This window comes from Capsicum annuum, chromosome 3 (assembly GCF_002878395.1).
Source record: "Capsicum annuum cultivar UCD-10X-F1 chromosome 3, UCD10Xv1.1, whole genome shotgun sequence".
NCBI classification, from domain to species: Eukaryota; Viridiplantae; Streptophyta; class Magnoliopsida; order Solanales; family Solanaceae; genus Capsicum; species Capsicum annuum.
Genome location: NC_061113.1, coordinates 34,617,724 through 34,642,325, shown reverse-complemented (window position 1 = coordinate 34,642,325; position 24,602 = coordinate 34,617,724). Strand labels below are relative to the sequence as shown.

Sequence of the window (24,602 nt, the reverse complement as noted above, 5' to 3'; positions counted from 1 at the left end):
TCAAAAATTGAACCGTTAAGGACTAAAAATCAATAAACCAAAAACTGATAAGAAATATCTTATTGGTTTGGTTTTTGGTTTAGCATATTTAAAAATCAAAAATCGATAAATCGAACCGATAATATATAAAATCGAATTGAAATGACCGATGCACACCCCAAAATGAACTCACCCTGTTGATGGGTATTCTTAGCACCATCATCACTCTAAGTACCTTGGTGAATCGACTCAAGCTTCTTGGTATGCTCAACTAAACTCTGAAAAACATTCTCGACACTACTATTTGAGTTGTAGCCAACTGATAAAAACCTGCTAATCCCTTGACAAACTTCTTAGTCCTCTTTGACTCAGTTAGATAGTGGAATCAGAATATATAGATATCGTTTAAAAATATGCCTCATACTTAGCAATAGTTGTGGAGCCCTGCTCTGGGTGATCAAACTCATCTTTCATCTGATCCCTCAAATCGAAAGGCATAAACCTGTCTTGAAAAGTCTTTGAAAACTGAGTCCATGTCATATCAGAAGAATATAATGGTCTGCAACTAATAAGAGGCCTCCACAATTGTCTAGCCATATTAGTTAACTGATTAATAATATAAGAAACTCCATGGGTCTCTAGGGATCCGAGGTTGGACAACCTTCCTTAATAGTCAAACAAAAATTCATAGGCATTCTCTCCAATGGAACCATTAAAATTAGGAGGATCCAAATGAATGAATCTCTCAAACTTGTTTTGACCCTAAGAAAACATCACAGGGGATGAAGCAACAAGAGAAACAGTGAGCCTAGTAGGCATTGAATCAACAGGGGTACCATAGAAGATGGATGTGCCTCTTAAGTCAGAATACCTTAAGTCTGTCCTAGCATCTAAATACTTCCTAAAGTTTGAGAAACACCTAGTACACTTAAAGAAAAACCAGCCTGAGGAGCATCATCCAGACAATTCAATAGATAAATCAATAAATCTTGTAATAACGGGGTAACAGTTGAACCCCATGGGACCTAAGTTGGCCTTGCATCCTCAGTGTAATAATCCTCAGCATACTCAAGCTCATGCTTGGGAGAAGTAGCCCTAGTACATCCTTTAAGAGGGACAACTCCTTATGCCCACCGTCTACCTCTGGGTTAACCATGACCAGACTGAGAAATACCAAGTTTACTCAAAGAAACACTAGCCCGAGGAGCGCTATCCAGATAACTGAACAGACAAATCAATAAATCCTGCAGTATCGGGGTAACAGCTGAATCCTGTGGGACCTAAGTTGTCCTTGCATCCTCTGTATAATAATCATCAGCATACTCAAGCTCATGCTTGGAAGAAGTATCCCTAGTACATCCTCTAACAGGGACAACTCCTTGTGCTCATCGTCTACCTCTGGGTTGACCATGACCTTTGTCTCACCCCATTATTGTGGGCGTAACAACATGTTCTAGCTCAATATCTCTAGCATCTTTGCACCCATTCCTCACTATATACACATAAAATAATAGAATACAAGTTTATAATAAAAGGGTATGAATAACCTGCACAATAAGGAATTAAATTAGAGAAGCTTTTCTATCTTATAACCTCTCAAAGATAGATGCAAACATCTACATACCAATCCATGAGACTCTAATAGACATCTCTCACTTACACATATGAGATCAGTGAATCTAGAACTCGGATACTAATTTGTCACGACCCCAAAAATTTATGTTGTGATGGAACTTACCCCGACCCCGCCTTGGTAGGTAAGCCAAAATCCATAATAGGTGAGAAATATAAAAAGAGAAGAAATGAAATAATACGATACTTGTAGAACGAAGTCAGACCATAGTACTCAAACTAAAAAGTATGAAAAAAATACAACTAAATCCCAAAACCTAGTATCACAAGTACATGAGCATCTAAATAAGTCTAAACTGAAATATAATGATTTGTCTAGAAATACAAGCAAAGACATAAATAAAAAATAGATGTTGAGATAAAGATCCAAATTGGGAGCTCACCAGATACTCTGAATGAATAGCTACCACCACATACATCAGCTACCACGGCTTGTACTCGCACTAGCATCTGCAAAAAAGAGCATCGTTGGTATGAATATTGTCTACTTATACTCAATAGGTATCATAGATCGAAAGATAAAAAAAAAATAATGCAGGTAAAATATAATATAAGCACGTCCCCTACAAGTAGAAACGTTTTCAAATAATAGCTCACACCGTCTCTACTAGCAGTTTTAAGATATAAAGGCAATAAAGAAAACTACCTACACAACAACAACAACACATAAAGGAATAATAAAATAATAAAAACAATGTAATTCAATGCAATAATGATGTGATACAACAAACAACAACAACAAACCCAGTGTATTCCCACATAGTGAGGTCTGGGGTGGGTAAGATGTATGCAGTCCATAACTATACCTCTAAAGAAGTAGAAAGGCTATTTCCGATAGACCCCCAGCTCGAGACACGAAATACTACACAAATACATAGTAAAGCATGGAAAAAGATGGCATAACATAAATACGACACCCACAAGTAATAGAAAATAGAGAAAAGTAAACAGATTCGTAATAAATCATGAAACAAGGTATCATAACAAGAATAATACCCCCACCAAGTAATTCCCTACACTAGCGACCCAAACTGACCCTAACCTTCTTCCCTAATTCGTCTCCTCCAGATCTTCCTATCTAGGGTGATGTCCTCAGTGATCTGTAACTGCTCCATGTCCTGCCTAATCACCTCTCCCCAGTACTTCTTTGGCCTACCCCTATCCTACCAAAACCATCCAAAGCTAGCCTCTCACACCTACGAACCAGGGCATCCATGCCCCTCCTCATTACGTGTCCGAACCATCTCAATCGTACTTCCTGCATCTTATTCTCCACTAGTGTCACACCAACCTTCTCCCTAATAGTCTCATTCCGAACTCTATCCCCCCTAGTCAGCCCACACATCCAACGCAACATCCGCATTTCCGCCAGCTTCAGTTTTTGAATGTGGGATTTCTTAACTGGCCAACACTCTGCTCTATACAACATGGCTGGACGGACTGCCACCCTTTAAAATTTGCCTTTAAGTTTGAGCGGCACCTTCTTATCACATAACACCCCCGAAGTGAGCTTTTACTTCATCCATCCCGCTATAATACGGTGCGAGACATCCTCATCAATCTCACCGTTACCCTGAATCACGGCCTCGAGATACTTGAAACTATCCCTCTTACATACCACCTGTGATTCCAACTTCACTATAACCTTATTCTCCAGCCTCACGTCATTAAACTTGCATTCCAAATACTCTATCTTGCTCCTACTCAACCTGAACCCTTTCGACTCGAGAGTTTGTCTCCACACCTCTAATTTATCATTCATACCCCCACGTCTCATCAATCAAAACTACATCATCTGCAAAAAGCATACACCAAGGCACCTCTCCTTGAATACGCCGCGTCAACACATCCATCACCAAAGAAAACAAAAAGGGACTAAGAATAGATCCCTGATGCAATCCTGTCAAGACAGTGAAATGCTCTGAGTCTTCTTCCGCCATCCCCACCTGAGTTTTAGCTCCATATACATGTACTTAATTTCTCTGATATATGTCATTGGGACTCCACTCACCTCCAAGCATCTCCAAAGCACCTCCCTGGGGACTTTGTCGTATGCCTTCTCCAAGTCGATAAACACCATGTCCAGGTCCTTCTTTCCCTATACTGTTCCACCAGCCTCCGTACCAGGTGAATTGCCTCCATCATCGAGCGGCCAGGCCTAAATCCAAATTGGTTCTCCGAAATAGACACTATCCATCTCAGCCTCACCTTGACCACTCTCTCCCAAATCTTTATAGAGTGACTTAATAACCTAATACCCCTATAGTTATTGCAACTCTGAATGTCACCCTTGTTCTTATAAAGAGGGATCATAGTACTCCACCTCCAAGCCTCGGGCATTTTTGTCGTCTTTAAAATTTTGTTAAACAATCCAGTCAACCACCTTAGACCAGCCTCGCCAGAAAACTTCCAAAAATCCACCGGTATCTCATCAGGCCCCATCGCCCTACCCCTTTGCATCCTGTGAACAACCTCTCTAACCTCCTCTACCTTAAAATATCTACAATAACTAAAATCCCAACACTCGTTTGAGTGCTCCAGCTCTCCTAACATAATAGCTCTATCCCCTTCGTCATTCAAGAGCCTATATACGACTGTCATCTATTCTTAATGTGGCCGTCCTCCACCAACACTGTACCGTCCTCTCCCTTAATGCACTTCACCTGGTCGAGGTCACGACCCTTCCTCTCCCTAGCCTTAGCGAGTCTAAACAACTTTTTCCCCTCTTTTCTCCTGTAACCCTGTATACAAGCTCTCAAAAGTTGTCATCTTAGCCGCCGTAACTGCTAACTTAGCCTTCTTCCTAGCTAACTTGTACTCTTTCCTGTTTACCCGCTTCTCTTCTTCGTCCTTACTCTCAACCAACTTAACATACGCCCCTTTCTTGGTCTCAACTTTCTTCTTAACCTCTTCATTCCACCACCAATCCCCCTGATGATGCCCGTCCTGGCCCCTAGAAACACCCAACACCTCACTAACATTCTCCCTAATGTACCTAGCCACCCTATTCCACATACTATCCACATTCCCCCTACACTCTCACACTCCCATTCCCGCCAACTTCTCTCCTATCTCCCATGCATTCACTGGCGTCAAGCCGTCCTACTTAATTATAGGTCTACACTCCTCAGCCCTTCTCTTCCCATCCCTCCTTATACCCAAATCTATAACCAAGAGAATAATGATGTGCTGATGAAAGAAATAAGCCATTAGCTTTTTGTACACACTTTTGAGCCTTCGCACTTCAAGACATGGCCCATAGGGGGTTTACAACCCATATACTTTCATATTATCAATCCCATATCTCAACTCACCTCTTCAAATAGTGTTTAAAGATTAATATTTTTAGAAAATATCTCATTCACCTCTTTTTCTATTATTTATGGATCAAGGAGTTTATAAAATATTTCTCAGTGGTATTTAAATCTCTTGAAATGATACATATATCAAATGAGGATGGAATGGTCACAACCAACTAATATGCTATAAGTGAGCTAAAAATCAATTTACCATGTTCATGAACAAAAGCCCTTTTTAGGCACCTCCAAGATAAATAGTCATGTAAGACATCAAGATATCATTTCAAAAACCTCTCTCTCGGGTATTACTCTCATGGTAAAGGAAATTAATGTCAAAAAAAATGTATAATATCTATTCAAGCCCCGACACAGGCATCATAATAATGAACATAACATATTAATGGATAAATAAGGCTTATAATGTCAGTTAAAGTCCCCACTCGGGCAACACACAATAAATATCCTATCAAGTCAACAATATATGTAATTAGCCTCCACACAGGAACATAATAATAATAATGATCTTGAAATATAAATTCTGTGGATATCTCCCTAATTCATAGCATACTCTTTACATATTTTTTAACTACCTAACCAGTCTGAAGAAATTGAAGCTACAAGCTTCCTCGATGTGTCAAAATCCCAGCCTAAAACTTTTAACATGGATCCTTTCTAGCATTAAGGTCGCAACATAAGTTAAAATAACAAAAAATATCATCTAATTATTAAAAGAAAGCTAATGATACTCATATTAGCTATATTTAAAATGAGTCTAAAATAGGCTCGAAAAACGAGTAAAAAATCGAACAGAGTAAAACTAAAAAAATTTTAGAAACATATTTTCCAAGATTAGAGGAGACTACAGTTTAAAACCCATATGAAATAAGTTTAAAATGAGGTTCAAGTTGAAGAAAAATCATTATAAAGCTTCACCTGCAAGAACCTCAAAAATTTCAATTTGAAATCAAGGTCTTGAAGATATTTTCAAGATAAAAATCAATGAAAAGTAATGGTAATGAGAGTTTGGATCTTACCCAAGCTCAATTGGTGAAAAAACCCCTAAGAATCGCCCTATCGCGAAGATCCAAGGTCCAAAAATGGATAAATTTACAAAAGTTGAGTATTTATACTATTTTATGAACAATACCTCTTGATTGTGAACCAAGCCTCTCAATCGAGATGGTCTGTGTTGACTTGACCAAATAATTGGTTCGCGATTAGGTCTTTGCGTTTGTGGAGGCTTATAACCTGAACCATCTCATTCATGATATCCCGAATTCGTGATGAAAGAAATACCCAACCTAGTCTTGTTTATTTTTGTAATAGTATCTAACGCCATCGTTATCTATAAGAAGGATAATATATTTTTCTCGACCTGAGACTAACCCGTAGTCGTAAAACAATACTTAAAGTCACAAACAACTTTAAGCTAACCCATGGCCTAACATAATGCTAAGAATACTTTATAAAACTGAATAAAATTGGACAGAAGCTAGAGTTTGAATAATTTATGAAAATCAAAACCAAATATAAATGTTAAAACAAAATGGAAATCACAGAATATAACATAAAGCTGAATCTCTACTGCCTGTTTAAAAGCCTCTACTAAGATGAGTTGTTGGGACAAATCCCTAGCTAACTCTAACTGTCTAAAAACTGGCAAGATATAAATGAAAGATACTAGTATTTAGCCCTCCAAATATGAAGACTCACCAAAGTACTTTGCAGATGTTGTAGGAGATTGTCTTATGCACAATCTGGATGTTGAACGTTAGAACCTATATTATAAGATAATATAGCACAAAAAAGTATAGGATCTGTACTTTGAATATACCAAGTATTTGAGATAAGAAATAATTGAAATAGGCTGAACATGATACATGTAACATAGTATCTGAATAAACATGTGTTGAATGTTATGTTGAATAACTGAATATAAGGTCAAGCAACTACCTGAATCTAAACTATAAACTATGGGAGCTGTCATTAACCGATATATTGTACACTACGAAAGATGCCATTAACCGATATACCCCAATCTAAGCTAATTGATTCCAACCTATCACCCCAGTTGTATCTGTGTTCAGTACCTTGCCAAGGGTACGAACACTAACTGACGTGGATCCACTAAATTGATGTCCATAAGGACTGTGATATCAAGCCTGGTCTGATGGGTGACTCTTTATAACCTACAGTGGCATTGTGGTTCTAGGACTTAGGGACTTCTACTTAAGGTCTAAGCCTAACTGACGGGTGAGCCTTCATACCTGCGTTCGCGTGGCACTAAGTACTACTCCCAATTGAATAATAACTGATAACTAGAATACTTAATAATATTAATATTTTGAAGACTGGAAATAAGTAACTTATCTGAAAGCATTAAATTGTGAAAATTGAACAACTAAATATTCATAATATATGCATAAAATTCTAGGTCATCAGTTGTTCATAACCAACAATCTATGAAGAATACAACTACTATGGCATTCCAATAAACATAATAAAATATGAAATTTCACAACTCATGTCTAAAATCATGAATTATATATTACACTGAGGGTTCATAATTATAAGAATGAGATGATACTGAAATTCATGGGATAACATGGGTCTATCGCTCAATTATGACAAACAACTAAAATATAAAGGAATTCAGACTACTCATGAACCCTAGGCTTAGAGGAAGGATTTAAATTGAGGAATTTAGGTTAACTTTGGAATCCAATGGGTGAAAGAAAACCCATAGATGAAATTTCACATACATAGAGATGAGAACCTTGATGAAATATTTAAAAATGGAGCCTGAGATTGGAGAACTCTAGTTTGCCTTGAAGGGAGGAAATCGCCTCTTTCTTTTATTGTGATGCTAAGTGTCAAGCAATTTTGATGTAATGAGGGACTTAGAGTAATATTGATTTTAATAATCAAATCTAGGGTGACTTAAATGATGTAGTTTTGATGTTAGAAGAGTGAAAAAAGACTTTAAAGCCCCTTATCAAACATAACTGAAAATCCAGAGAATTAAGTCTTATGGACCATCCCACAATCATGGGACCCACCTACTATCGTGTGTAGTATTCAGAGGCTCTCTGGACTTGATCATATGATCTATGACACAATCATGAGACCCACCTATAATTGTACCTTGGCTTATAAGTTGAAAGTCCAAGCCTAATTAGCTTTAGGACTCACAATCGTACCTAATATTGTGGTTTCAAACCAAGATCAAGGTTAAATCTCATGGTTGGGAGGTGCATTTGTAAACATTCAGGTGTTTGGGATTGTTTCTATCAGACGAGGGCATTGTATAGTCGTACAATATCACCAATATATTACCTACACTCGTAGGTTCTCTCTGTTGGACAGTGCCTCAATAAAATGGTCATAACTCTTAGCTCTTGAATCGGATTAAGGCAAAGCTGGATATGTTGGAAATAAGACTCAAAGCCTTTCATTTGGTTGGTATTGAGATCAAAAACACTATAGAGACTATGATTTATGCTCATTTGAAGTTGACTGTAGAAGGATTCTTCACAAGAAATCATCGATAAGGAATATTTTAACTTGACTATGAGCTAGGAGTTACTTGTGGCCTTAGTACAAGTATAAATCACTTCTCATACTAACACCACATGATGTTTGATTCTACGTGTACTTAAAGCATAGTTTTAATCTTAGCTTAAGTTTTTAGGGTGTTCCAATATATCTCGCTCTTAGGGTCATTCGTCCTTGACTAGAAACTAACTAAATTAAAGAGTTAGGGATAGAGTTACAACCCCACCACTGAAATTTAAAGGGATGAATACTGACATTATAACTGAGTTCATAACTAAAACATAGACTGAACCAAACTCATGAATGCATGTTATGACATGAGAATAATTGGGTGACATGTAATAAAAAGAATTAATTAAAGGAAAATTATTACCTCAAGCTGGAACTTAGCTCGAAGGAAAAGATGAGGGCACTTGGTCATCATATCTGACTCTACTTTCCAAGTAGCTCCCTTAGTTCATTGATTTTTCGAAAGAACCTTTACCAAATCGGCCTTCTTATTTCTCAACTTACGAACCGAACAGTCAAGGATCTCAATTGAGACTATTCATAAGACAGACCATCTATCACACCCACACTCTCTAAGGGCAAAACTGATGAAGGATTACCATTACATTTCTTTAACAAGAATACATAAAAAATTAGATGCACCAATGCTAAGTTTGTAGGTAAATCTAACTCATAGGCTACATTACCAATGCGACTGACAATCTTATGAGGACCAATATAGAGGGGACTGAGCTTTAACTTCTTACCAAATCTCTTTACCCTTTTTATAGGAAAAACCTTCAAATAGACAAAATCACCAATAGCAAACTTAAGCTTCCTTCTCCTTACATCTGCTTAGGACTTCTGATGACTCTGTGTTGTTTACAACCTTTTTCTAAATAACTAAACTTTCTTTACAGCCTTATGAACTAAATATGGCCCTATCAAGGTAGCTTCACTAACTTTAAACCAACCAATATAAGACCTACACCTCCTACCATAAAGTGCTTCAAATAGGGCCATCTGAATATTGGATTGATAGCTATTTTTATAAGAAAACTCAATCAAAGTCAAATGATTATCCCAACTGCCCTTAAATCAATCACACATACTCTCAACATGTCTTCTAAGGTATGAATGGTCCTTTCTTCTTGACCATATGTATGCAGGTAAAAATCTATATAAGATGAACATAGGTACCAAAACCTTTCTGAAAAGTCTTCTAGAATTGAGAGGTAAACTGAATACCTCTATCTGAAATGATAGCCAGAGTGACTATATAAAATTTCACCAAATCCCTAAGATAGAATTTAGTATAATCCTTACCTAAATCTGGAGTGTTAGCTGGCAAGAAATGGGTCGACTTAGTCATTTAGTCTATGATAACCTAAATAAAATCATGTTGTCAATGAGTACAAGGCAATCTTGTAATAAAGTTCATATTCACTACTTCCCACTTCCAAGTAGGAATATCGATACCTTGAAATGCACCACCAGGTCTCTAGTACTCAACCTTAATCTGTTGGTAATTACGAGACTTAGCCACAAATACCGCTATATCCTTTTTTATGCCATTCCAATAATAGACTTCCCATAGATCATGATATATTTTAGTGGCTCCTAGGTGAATAGAACACCGAGAACTATGAGTTTCTATTAACATCCACTGTCTCATGTCATCCATATTTGGAATGCATAGTCAGCCTTGATAATAAAGAACAACATCTTCTCCTTCGGAGAAAACCTCAATCTTCTAACTCTGGACCGCTTCTTTTAATTAAGAAAAATAGGATCACTATCTTACTTTTCTTTCACCTCAGCTATTAATGAAAATTCTAAACCATTCTAAACCAAGATATTATCTTAGGTTGAATCAACCAACCGAACTCTCAATCTAGCAAGTTGGTCAACCTCTCGAACTAGCTCTTTATTCTTACCCTCAATATAAGAAACACATCCTATAGAAAATCTACTAAAAGCGTCAGCCATATATTAGCTTTACCCAAATGGTACAAGTCACTCATATCATAATCCTTCAATAACTCTAGCCAGCTTTTCTGACAAGAATTTAGATTCTTGTGACTGAATAAATATTGAAGACTTTTATGGTCGGTGAAAATCAACATGAACCCCATAGAGATAATATCTCTAAATCTTTAAGGAAAAAACCATTGCTGCCAACTCAAGATAATGTGTTGGGTAATTCTTTACGTAAGGCTTGGGTTGTATATAGACTTATATTATAATAAGGCCATGTTGTATCGACACACAAACAAGTCCAACTCTGGAAGTATCATAATGAACCATAAATCGATATGAACCATTAGGTAGAGTCAAAACTGGAGCGAAGGTGAGTCGACTATTCAACTCCTGAAAATTCTTCTCACAAGACCCAGACCACTAAAACTTGGCTTTTTCTGAGTTAGTCTGTACATAAGAGAAGAAATAAAGGGGAATCCCTCAATAAATTATCTATAGTAACTAGCTAAACCCAAGAAAATCTTGTTATATAATGGAGAGATGGGTCTAGACAAATTCCTAACTATTTTGATCTTTTGAGGATCAACCTGAATGCCCTCACCAAAATAATATGACTAAGGAATGCTATCGATTTCAACCAAAATTCACACTTTTTGAACTTAGCGAATGACTGGCGATCATTGAGAGTCTATAAGATAACCCTCAAATAGTCTGCATATTCATCCTTATTCCGAGAATAAATGAAGATGTCATATATAAAGACTATAATGAACATACATGTACTGCTTGAACACCCTATTCATTAAGTCCATAAAAGTTGTAGGAGCATTCACTATCCTAAAAAAATTAAAGTGATCATACCGAGTTTGCAAGACTATCTCAAAATGTCATATATAACTCTAAGTTGATGAAATCCGAATCTGACGTAGATTTTCAAAAAGAATTAGCACCTTAAAATTGGTCGAACATGTCATCAATCCTAGGAATAGGATACTTGTTCTTGACTGTAACTTTGTTCAATTGATGGTAGTCGATGCATATTCTGAGAAAACTATCTTTCTTGCACATAAAAAAAATTGGAGCACCATATGGAGAGACATTAAGCCTTATAAAACCCTTGAGTAGGAAATTTTTCAACTACTTCTTCAATTTCTTAAGCTTGTCTAGAACCATTTTATAGGATGGAATAGAGATAGGTTGGGTATTTGGAAGAATATCTATTCTAAAGTCAAATTCTCACTCGGGAGAAACTCTAGGCAGATCTTTAGGAAGCACATTTGGGGACTCATTAACCACTACAATTTACTCAAGAGTTGGGGTTTCAAACTTCAAATCCTTAACCCAAACAAGATGATGGATGTATCATTTGGAGATCATTTTTCTAGCCTTAAAGTAAGAGACAAACTGACCTATATACACCAAAGTACTATCTTTTCACTCAATGACTGGCTTATTTAGAAACTGAAACTAGACTACTCTATTTCTACAATTAATTAAGGCTTAGTAAGAGTGGAGCCAATCCATGCAAAGAATAATATTAAAATCTATCATGTCTAACTCATCAAAATCAAGTGTGGTGGTTTTTTAAGAAACTATGTGTAACACCTCAATTTTCTGAACCGAAATGCTATATGGTGCTCATAACCCCGAAGGACCACAAGTTAACCCATGACTGATATCTATACCGGTACACTACATAATATAACATGAAAATCCAGAAACATGTACTGAATGGCCATAAGGTTCAAATCTGAATAAACATCTAATAAGACAATGTCTGAAAATGGTATAACAATACCAAAACAAATCTAAAATAACTGTCTGACATGCTATAGTCTGGAAAGCCTCTAAACTGTCTGAATAAAGAGTTGATGGGACATTTCCCCAACTAACTCCATCTAGTAACTGAACTAAAACATCAAATGAAGCAATAATCATATCATCCTCGAATGAAAAAGACTCACTGCAAACTCTGAACATTGGAATGTAACTGCTGATCTGGAGCTTGTGCCTTTGAACCTATGGTGTAACATAAGAGAAAGCACCATAGCACAAATGCATCAGTACGTCTGAATGTACTGAGTATAAGAGTGAGGTAGGCTAAATGCAAAGGGTTATATGCATAAACAATGCTAACTAATATGAATGTGAGAATACATACATGCATACATAACTGTAACTAAACTCGTGGAGATACTGACAGCTGAGTCTGAATACTGACAACATGAGTGTACTGATACTGAGATACTGAATAGATGAATGACTATTTCTGACAGTTCAAATTATGAAGAACTGGTCTGGTTGACTATGCCTGAAAGTCCTGAAGCTGAATACTGATATCATAAATTCTGATAACTGATAGGACTGATATAACTATGATGATTAGCCTAACCGATGTAACTGATATTGAGTGATTGTATCTGACAGTTTAAGTTCTGATGAAACTGTCTGAGTTCCGTTCTACTTGGAGTAACTGAATCTAAGATCAGTCCTATCTAGCGGGTGATCATGAGTATACTGATAATAAGGATGATTTGACTTAGTCTGAGATCATTCCTATCTAGCTGGTGATCTTTAAATCTAATGATTCTGATACTGATTAATCATAGTTGAGATCAGTCCTAGCTAATGGGTGATCTTGAAGTCTATTTACAATGATAAGTATTGACTGTATCTAATAGTATTAAATCTGTACTACTAAGCTGAGTTGATTGTGTCTGACAGTCCTGAATCTGTAACTGAAACTGTGGGATATGTTCATCTAACTGACATTCCCCAAACTAAGATGACTAGGATCCAATCTCTGCCCTGACTTGAAGGGTGTCAGTACCGCGCCACCAGTAAATACATCTATTGTGGAGTCGGTCCTAATCTAGCAGGTGGTTCCTGAGATCAGTCCTATATATATAAATGTGCTAACGGGTGACCCCTGAGTACGTCAGTCCTATCTAACGGGTAACATCTCGTACCTACGCTGGCAACGTAGTTCTGGAACTTAGGGATTGATTCTAGGGATCTCAGTCTTATTCTAGAGGGTGAGCCCCCATCCCTAGGTTCGCTCGGTGTTGAATCCTACTCCCATCTGAAATACACTAACTGAATAACTGGGTTGAACTAAATAACTTAACTAAACTAATTTGCTGAACTGATACTGATTAATTGAACTGAAAATAGTGTTATTGTTTAGCGGAGCTAAAACTGAGTTTACTGGATTCTGATAACGGATGTAATATAATGAGTTCTGAGGACTGATTAAGAGTACTGAAGTTACTGAGATTTACTGTGATTACTGAGGTTACTGAGCACTGAGATTACTGAGAATACTAAACTACTGAGATTACTGAGTTTTCCTGAGTCACATGACTGGCTGATTTCTATAGATCATGGCTTGACTGAGAGTATCGTGAAAACATGACATGGCTCTAGGCACACAACTATTTTTTTCAGGTGCAAATACCCCTAGGACTTAACAGAAGAAAACTGATACACATGACTGACTTGATCATAAGAGTAGAGTTCATAATCCACAATATCATAAATAAGGGATTTCATATTAAGCATGGTTCTCAACAATCTATTTCATGGAAGGGAATTTCATACAACATATATATACTTGCATAGCTTTCAATATCATGCTCATTACATATTACAACCACAATCCATAATATCATAACTGGGGGAATTTCATGAAGTACATAGGTATTCTACATCTTGTACATGAGTGGGTTTTGCAAGTAAGCATAGCATAATTCCATAAGACTAGTTCATGAGTAATCCAACAGTGTTCACAAGACACATTATCAACATGGATGACATTGAATCATAGAGGCCTATCATGAATCCTCCCCTTAGTCATAATTTAGCTATAATGCATGATTTCTAGTCTCTTAGGTATTTTATCAAACACCTTACATGCACAACTTAGGCATAGGTGTAAATCATACAATTACTCATCATAAATAATCAAAGTAACATGTTTTCAACTCATATGATGTCATAGATTCATAATCACACATAAATATTCTATCTTAGCATCATTCAACACATAAACATGATCAACAATCCATTCATAACATGAAAACCATCATATATAGTTTTAGAAAAGGGTTCTTGAACTTCATCGATGAAAGGAGTCCATGAATGAATACACGCATACCTTAGAAAGAAAACCTTGATGATTTACTGGAGAGTTCTTAGATTGGGACACTTAATTCTTGATTATCTTAGAAAAAGGCTTGAATCTTGCTTTTGAGAGATGAGTTTGATGGAAACCCTAATCTTGTGGTTGAGAGTGTAAGAGAAAGATTTTTTAGATGTTTTAACTAAAGAGAATGGAAGATAATACGTTCCTTGAGGGTTATAAGTCATGAAAAGTGAAGGGAAAAGATCAAAATACCCTTATGAAATAATTCATAAATTCCCAGTTGCTGAAAATCATAGCTGACGACATTTGTGACAAAGCATAAAAAATGTAGTAAGCTACTACGAATGTCGTCACACAGAAGCTAGTTTCTGCCTAAGGCTAACGACCTTCGTGGTAGGGCATCACAAATGTGGTAAGTTACCACGAATGTTGTCACTTAGGAGCTGGTTTCTGCCTAAGGCTGATGACCTTCGTGGTAGGGCATCACAAATGTGGTAAGCTACCACGAATGTCATCACTTAGGAGCTGGTTTCTGCCTAAGGCTGACGACCTTCGTGGTAGGGCGTCACAAATGTGGTAAGCTACCACGAATGTCGTCACACAGTTTTCAGCCTGACATGCTGGAGTAAAATAGGAATAACTCTTTGCTCTGATATCAGATTTAGGCAAAATTTGTATCATTGGAAAGATAATTCAATTATCTATCTGTTGATAGGTCATGAACTCAAAAATTTCAAGTATAATGAGAGATATGCTCGTTTGAAGTTGACTATACCACTATCCTTCTCAAGAATTCAATCGGTAAGGAATGTTTTGATTCGTCTGATAGATGGGAGTTATTTGAAGCCTTAATATACATCTAACTTAGTCATAAAACTATAAAATAACCATGATGTACTATGCATGATCTTGGTACATGGCTCTAATATTGGTTTGGATATTCGGTATATAACAATGCATAAGGTATATGATAACCTTCCTAATCATGTGGGGTCTAAAAGGCATAGAACCTGTTGCAGCGTTGTCCGCCAACTTCACTAAATGAGGCACCTTGCTGATACTACAGATAAGCATCCCTACCTCTCTATGAACATTGGACATTTCCTTAATCTGTGGCCTAACTTTTTACACTCAATACAAATATCGCTACCAGCCATACACATACACTTGTAGTCCTTACCATACTTCTTGAAAATTGAATTAGCTTGACCACTATTCATACTACCTTATGACTTAGAGCCTATTACTCTATCCTAACTATCTTGCATGAGCATGGATCACTAGTAGATGATAGGGCTGGAGCTGAAGATTTTTGATAAAACTAAGAACCATTACCACTATTTAACCTCTGCTGGGAGAAATTAAAGCTATAGTTTTTGGCCCTCTTACTCTTTCTTTCCTTCTTCTTGATTTTCTATTCTCCAGTATCACAACATGAACCATCAACCTGGAGATGTCCTTCTCCCTAATCAACATAGCAGTCTTATATTCTTTGACCACATCCTCATAAATACTAGAAAAAACTTAATCATCCAGGCCTTGGAGTCAATAACCACTGTCGGTGCATACTTAGCCAGTTGAGTAAACTTGAGAGAATACTCTTCATGTTACCCTACTTCAAATTAATCAACTCCTTAACTTTGGCTTTCCTCAAGTAGAAAGAACAGGTATAGAAAAGTAGTAACAAACTCATTCCACTCTACCAGTTCTGTATCCATACCTCTATTATTTTTCTACTATTTTATTTATACCAAGTGTGAGCAGTTCCTTACAACTGATAAGCAACCATATCAGCCCTTTCATTTAGACTGGCACCCATGATATGAGTAACTTTATGAATATTATCTAGGAATTCCTGTGGATCCTCTTCAGACATAGATCCAACGAATACCACAGGATTCATTTGAGTAAAATCTTGAACATCTAGTTACTACCATATTTACTACTGGGTTGGATGGTTCCATAATATTCTGGTTATTCTGATGGCCATGGACTGGGCTAACCCTATTAAATCAGCCCTAAATTCAGCGCAAGAGGCTTGCTCATTCAGAGGGTCTACTGGAACTGGTAGTGCTTGTTGGTTCATATTTTTGTTACTAATTTTGTTTCTTCTTCCGTTGGCTCTTCTAGTAGGCATTTTCTATAAATGTATAGAGAACGAGTTAGAAGATGATTTAATAGAGTTCACATTTTATTGCATGATATGAATATGGAAAAAATAAAACTTTTTCTAAAATATTTCATAGCCTTTCACTCAAAAGTGTGGCGCGCTTCACACCCATGAATAAGACTCTACTTAATGCGACTTTCAGATACCCTAGGATACTTTAAACCTGATGCTCTGATACCAAGTTTATCATGACTCGAGACTACCCCTTTGTCGTAATATGGTACTTAGAGTCAGAAGCGATCTCAAGCTAACTCATGGCCTGGCATAATGCTAAGAATACTGTATAAAACTTACTAACACTATGAAGAAGCTAAAGTCTAAATGATATATAAAGATCAAAACCAAATGTCAATGTTAAAACAAAATAAAAATCATTGGATATAACATAAAGTCGACTCTCTACTCTCTGTCTGAAAACCTCTACTAAGATGAGTTTCTAGGACAAACCCCTAGCCAACTCTAACTATCTAAAAGTTGCAAAGACATAAATAATAATTATTTATATTTAGCTCTCAAAAGACGAGGATTCACCGAAGTACTGTTGTTGATGTAATAAAAATATGTACTAGAAGGGATCTGGATGTTGAACGTCAGAAACTATATTTTAAGACAATGTAGCTCAAAAAACATATGTAATCAGTACTTTGAATGTATTGAGTAAGTGAAATAGAAAATAACAAACATAGGCTAAACATGATGCACGTACATGATATTTGATGCAAGACTAAGTAATAAATATGTGCTTAATAATATATTGAATAACCAAATACTAAGCTATGCAACTATCTGAATTTGAACTATACACTAAGGGATATACCATTAACCGACACACCTAATATGAGCTAATTGGGGTACAACCTTGTAACTTCAGTTGGATGGGTGTTCAGTACATTGCCAAGGTTATGAACACTGACTGACATAGATCCACTAAACTGATGTCCATAAAGACTAAGGTATCGATCTAGGACTAAAGGGTGACCCTTTATAACCTATGATAGCACTGTAGTTTTGGTACTTGAGGACTTCTCCTAAAGGGCTTAGCCTAACTAATAGGTGATCCTTCACCCCTGCGTATGCTTAGTGCTAAGTACTACTCCTAACTGAATAACAACTAATAACTGTAATGCTTAATAATATTAATATTCTAAAGACTAAAAATAAGTACTTTATCTGGAATCATTCAATCAGTAAAACTGAAGGATCAAATATTCATAAACATATGCATGAAATCCTAGGTCATTAGGTGTTTATAACTCGTCAATTCGGAAGAATACAATAACTATGACAATTCCCGTAAATGAAATAAAATACAAAAATTAACAACTCAAGACTCAAATTATGAATTAAACATTATATCGAGGGTTATAATTATAAGCATGGGATGACACTGAAATTCATGGGATAACATGCATCCATGACTCAATTATGACAAAGAACTAAAATATGAAGGTATTCATACTACTCGTGAACCCTAGGCTCCGAAGGAGGATTTAAACTGAGAATTTAGGTTAATATCAAGACTCAATGGGTGAAAGAAAATCCAAATATGAAATCCCATATATATTTGGAGATGAGAACATTGAAGAAATCCTTAAAATTGGAGCTTGATATTGGAGAACCCTAGTGAAACACCCTGGTTTCTGGACCTTGGAAAATTTTCTTGATTTTTAGTTTCTGGGCAAGATGTGAATTAGGGGAACAAGTCATACACTTTAGTACAGGTGGTATGGTCCATTCATGTGCTAAACAATATTGGTTGATGAGATGGATACAGTTATTGGAATGAGTACGATGTGGGTGGTACAAGTTGTATTTGTGGATATGTTTTGTTTGGTTACTTCACTTAACCTTAGACTTGGTAAATTAATTTGGATCTGAGTATGAGTGGATCACCACGAGCCGTAAGCCAGGGTATGAGTCGTACCATGGACTCGTATGATGGTCAGTGTTCAATCCTCTTGGGATTCTATTCTGCCAGGGGTATGATTTAGGGGTACCAGTCATACTCTTGGATATGACATGGGTTTAGGTATGTCGTACATTTGATAGTTTTGGGTCAAAGAGGGAAAACCTAGGGTACGAGAGGTGGGTACCACTCGTACAGGATGGGTACGACTCGTAAGGGTCAGTCATATCCTATTACGAGAATTAAGTGCAGTTTAAGGGAGGGCAATCTAGATATTTTCCCACTTATCCTAATAAGGTCCCACAACTTATATAGCACTTGGGAGGTTATTTGCTCTACTATTCTATTCTTAAACACTTATAAAACACTCTTAAATCCTCTCTAGAGTTCTTGGGCAAATGAAGCTAGGGTTACATCTTAAGGAGTAAATTGGGGCTTATCTTGGTTTAAGGCATGTTATCCTCCCTCATTGTTAGTTCTAACTAAAGGAATGGATTTTATTCAATGTTTTCATGATTTGAATGTTGTATGATTTTAAGTTTTCAAATATAATTTGGGGATTTGGTTATAAATGCTTGGTTATGATTTTTCCATGTTTTAATTATGTGTTTATATGTATTAATGGCGGTTTTGGATAGTTGGTTGCATGGGAATGGTTGTTGGTAATTGGCTTTCATTTTGGAAATACTATGCCCCCAATGTGTTTGATAAAATGCCTATAACAATGTTTTACCATAATATTGGGTTTTTAATGAAACTTATGCATGGTTTAAACTTGGTAATGGAACCCTAAATAATATGAATGGTTTAAATGGTTTTGGAATAGTTTGGCTTAATAAACGTACTTGTGGGATACGAGGGAATCCCCCAAGTTAATATGGTAATGAATACTTGTGGGGTACATGGGAATCCCCCAAGTTAATTGGATAATAGGGTCTATGGATACATAGGAATCCCTTGACCTCTAAAAGGTTTGACTAAGGATAATACTTGCAAGTCATAGGCGGTATGATGATACCACTACTAATAGCCTTTGTTAATAATAATGGAATAATGGTTTGGTTGAAAAATGGTTTTAATTGGGTAATAATGGTGGGGTGTGAAAGCAAACCGTGAAGGTGGGAGTCCAATGGATGAACACTGGAAACTCATATTTGCCGACATAAAGAGTAGGTCATGGCGACCTTATAGATACTTATGAGGTACACAAGAATCCTCTAGGTACACTGCACATATGTATCATGGAGAGTGAAGCGTACATAAGAATCCCCGACTCTTATGGTATCTCGAATTTATGCAGCTACATGCATCGGGGCCCATTTAGGGGGTTACACTGAACCCATATAGCCCGTGGGTAGTTTTAGGATGGTTAAGCTTCACATACCGAGGTTAAAGGTTTTAAATACATGCTAAACTCGATTTCCTTTCTCGGTATGGTTATATACATATGTATGGGTTGCGTGCATATGGATGGTTTTACTTATTTTTCTTAAATGACATTATTTTATCCTTATCCTGAGTTCATGCTAGCGTTCACCCGCTAACCTATCTTTGGACAGCTATATCCCCATACTATGAAGGAATCAATTGTTCTACTCCTCTTGCTTAGCATTCGGACATTCGGGGGTCAGTTTTGGATAAGTGGTAAGCTTTTATTTTTCCAAAACGCTCCATTTTATGGATGTTATTTCATACTTTGGATTATTTATGGATATTGGTTTTGGCTATGGTTGGGGGCATGTCCTAACCAGATCTTGGTATTCTTTTCGTTAGAGGCTTTTGTGGAACCACTATAGGTTGAAATGGGAAGGATCTGTATGGGTGTCAGCCTTAACATTAGTATTGGTATTGGGGCTGACACGGGTTGACTGAATTGTTGGTTGTTCCATCCTCTTTAATCTTGGGATTATATATTTAACTATTAATGAAACTTATTTAGTTACGGTCAGATTTATGGTTTTGACTTGGCTTGGTATAGTTGGACGATTGGTATGGGATGGTTGGACTTGGTTGGATCGGTCACGATCGTGACCCTATCCCAGAGTCTTCACATAAGCTATTATGCTATCTTGTTATATGCTCAAAATTCAGTAAACTCGGGGCAGGAGACTAGAGGTTGGGTTGGGTAGGGGGTGGTCTCCGGTCCAAGTCAAACTTGGGATGCCTATTATGATAAGACCCCGAGCCGGGTTGTGTCAAGTTGGTATTAGAACAAAGCAATTTCTGGTAGAGTCTTTTTTAGGGGTATTTAGCATGCCACACTCATAAGAGAGAGGCTATAGGATATTTAGGAATGTTTCACTTTTATGGTATTCTGTTTTCAAGCTTGGAGTCTGAGTCTTGGAATTTTTCTCTAATCCTTGGTTGTTCATTTTTCAGATCATGCCTTGACGATTTGGAATATAAAGAAATTTTTCTATCCCATCTAGGGATGATGTTGATGAGGTACGTCCTACACCTGGAGTTCACACACGATCTCAGGGTCCTATCCCTGATTGTTCTGGAATTCCCCTAGTTGCTACTAGTCCTCCTCAGGGTGAAGTGACTAATGCAGAATTTTGCTAATCTATTCATACTATTGCTCAGTTGGTTGCTTCTCAGGCTAGGCATGGGTTATCTGCTGAGGCCACAATGTTTAGCCAGTTTATGAAGCTGAAGCCTCCTACTTTTACTGGTGTGAAGGTGGATGAGGATCCTCAAGGTTTCTTGGATGAAATAGAAAAATAATTCTGGGTGATGCTGGCCACTAATGTGGAAGGGGTGAATTTTGCAGCCTATCAGCTCAAGGATATTGTGTACCACTGGTACGAGAAATGAGATAGGGATAGAGGTGGTATAGAGGAGTTGTCCTTATGGGATGCTTTTTCTAATACTTTTCTAGATCGTTTCTTTCCTTAAGAGTCGAGGAAAACAAATATGAAGGAGTTTATGAATCTCAAGCAAGGTAAAATATCTTTCAACGAATATGCCTTGAAGTTTCATCAACTGTCAAGGCATGCTCCTGATTTGGTGGCTGACATAAGGGCGAGAATGAGAAAGTTCACTTTTGGGCTTTCTCGAGATCTGATACTTGAAAGCAAAACTACTTTGCTGATTAAGGATATCAATATTTTAAGGTTGGTTGTCCACATACAGCAGGTAGAGGAAGAAAAGAATAAATAACCAAAATTTGGGGAAATGATGGGTAAGAGGAGTAGGCTCTTTGAGCAGAGTTGTTCTCAGCAGTAGGGCAGTTGGGATGGAGGTAAATGGCTAAAGAAGAAGTAGGAGAGTTTGGGTTCCTTCTTCAGCTAGTGCTCCTTACCCTAGGTAGTCAGGTAACAGGCGTCCATAAGGTGGGGATAATTTTTAGGCACAGGGTACCTAATCTCAGGTGAGTGGCGATCATTCAGCTTCTCCATGACCTTCTTTCTAGTTCTATGGTCGTCTTCATCAAGGCTATTATGATGAAGACAGGAATAAGTATTTTAAATATGTCCAGCCAGGCCAAGCCATATGCTCAAAAATTATCTGATCGAAAAGGGTGCATCGAGAGCCGTCAAAGCTCTGATCGGTTCATCTTCTGCTTCTGTACCTAGTGGTGTGGCTTTGGCGTCTACTCCTACTTTTGGTACTAGCACAGGCTGAAATAGGTTGTATGCTCTTGCATTTCGATAGGAGTTTGAGGCATTACTTGATGTCGTTACTGGTATGTTACAACTCTTTTCTCATGACATGTATTATCTGCTTGATCTGGGGTCCACTCTTTCTTATGTGACCCCATTTGTGGTTGTATGTATTGGTTTTAATCCTGAGATTATTTTGGATCCTTTTTTTGTTTCTACCCCGATAGGTGACTCAGTTATTACTAAAAGTGTGTATAGAGGGTGTGTGGTTTCAGTTGGTAGCAAGAAGACCTTGATAGATCTGTTTGAGCTGGATATGGTAGATTTTGATGTTATTCTGGGGATGGATTGGTTACACTCTCATTACGCTTTCTTAGATTGTTGGACCTATAAGATTATCTTTAGGTTTCCTGGTGAACTGGTTATAGAGTAGGAGGGTGGTTTGCTAGATCCTAGGAGGGTTTATTTATTATCTTAGATCTCAGAGGTTAATCTCTAAAAGGTGTCTTTATCACTTAGTCTGGGTTAAAGATTCTAACTTGGAATGTCCTTCTCTATATTCAGTTCTAGTGGTAAATGGTTTCCTGAGGTTTTTTGGATGCTCTTCCTGGTGTTCCTCAGGATAGGGAAATAGATTTTGGTATTGATTTGCTTCTGGACACTCGTCCAATATCTATCCTCCTTATAAAATGGCTCCGACTGAGTTGAGAGAACTCAAGGAGCAACTTAAGGATCTTCTGAATAAGGGGTTTATTCGTTCTAGTGTATCCCCATGGGGTGCACCGGTGTTGTTCGTACGCAAGAAGGATAGTTCTCTTCGGATGTGAATTGACTATCAATAGTTGAATAAAGTGACGGTCAAGAACAAGTATCCTCTTTCAAGGATAGATGACTTGTTTGATCATTGCATGGTGCCAAGTTCTTCTCTAAGATAGATCTTCGATCTGGGAATCATCAGCTTAAGATTAGGGAGGAGGATATCCCTAAGAGGGTTTTTCTACTTGGTATGGGAACTTTAAATTCTTGGTTATGTCATTTAGTTTGACTGACGCTCCTGCGATGTTTATGGACTTGATGAACAGGGTTTTCAGGCAGTTCTTAGATCTCTTTGTCATTGTGTTTATTGATGATATTCTGGCTTATTTCAAAAGTGAGGTGGATCATGCTAATCACCTCCGTGTGATGTTGCAGACCTTGAAGGAACAACAGTTGTATGCCAAGCTCCTTAAATATGAGTTTTGGTTAAACGCTTTGACTTTTATTGGTCATGTTATTTCTAGTAAGGGGATCATAGTGGATCCTTAAAAGGTGGTGGTGGTTAAAAGATGGCCTAAACCCACGACTCCAATTGATATTCAGAGCTTCTTGGGTTTGGCTGGGTATTATTAGTGATTTGTGAAAGGCTTTTCAGTGATAGCTGCTCCTTTGACTAAGTTGGCTAAGAAAAAGGCAAAGTCTTCTTAGTCAGATGCTTGTGAGGAGAGTTTTGAGAAGTTGAAAGATAAGCTAACTTCGGTTGATATTTTCTGAGGGTAGTGAGGGGTTTCTGGTTTATTGTGATGTATCTAGGGTGGGACTTAGTTGTGTCTTGATGCAGCATGGGAAGGTGATTGCCTCTACTTCTAGGCAGCTGAAGGTGCATGGAAGGAATTACCCTACCCACGATTTGAAGCCGCTGGTGGTGGTTTTCACTTTAAAAATATAGTGGCATTATCTATATGGAGTGCACATCAACATCTTTTTCGATCATAAGAGTCTACAATATGTGTTAACTCATAAGAAGCTAAATCTCAGGCAGATGAGATAGTTGGAGATTCTTAAGTACTATGATATAAGTCTTCACTATCACCCAAGTAAAGCTAACGTGGTTGCTGATGCTCTTAGCGGGTTGTTCATGGGGTGTTTGGCTCTTGTGGAGAAAGGAAATTAGGAATTAGTGAAAGATATTCACTACTTGGCTAATCTTATGAAAATCAAGAGCAATATGAATATGCAAAAGGTAATGGTGTTTGAGATTTATGGTGATGGTACCATACCAAGGGAGGTTGTATGTTCCTGATGTCAATGGTTTGTGGCAAAGGATCTTGGCCGAGGCACATGAGTCGCGCTATGTTGTACATCCTGGCTCGAAGAAGATGTATCATGATCTCAAGAAGATGTATTGGCGGAATGGTATGAAAAGGGATGTGGCTGATTTTGTGTCCAAATGCATGGTGTCTCAATGAGTTAAAGTTGAGCACATGAAGCCTGGTGGGTTGTATCAAGAAATTGATTTGCCCATATGGAAATAGGAGGTAATCAATATGGATTTCGTTACCGGACTTCCTCGGTATCAAAACCAATT

The 24,602-nt window shown here is 37.3% G+C and overlaps 1 protein-coding gene across 2 annotated transcripts in view; it reads right to left on the bottom strand.

The window, feature by feature from the left end:
* LOC124897056 overlaps window positions 1–24,602 on the bottom strand; it is a 65,726-nt gene that overhangs the window by 27,641 nt on the left and 13,483 nt on the right. The window contains exon 2 of one of the 2 annotated variants that reach the window (XM_047409289.1): window positions 1,995–2,061. In XM_047409289.1, coding sequence (XP_047265245.1) covers window positions 1,995–2,061 — 67 coding nt within the window. Of the gene's footprint in view, window positions 1–1,994; window positions 2,062–12,118; window positions 12,453–24,602 lie in introns of those variants that run through there. The other variant, XR_007053534.1, reaches the window with a different exon arrangement.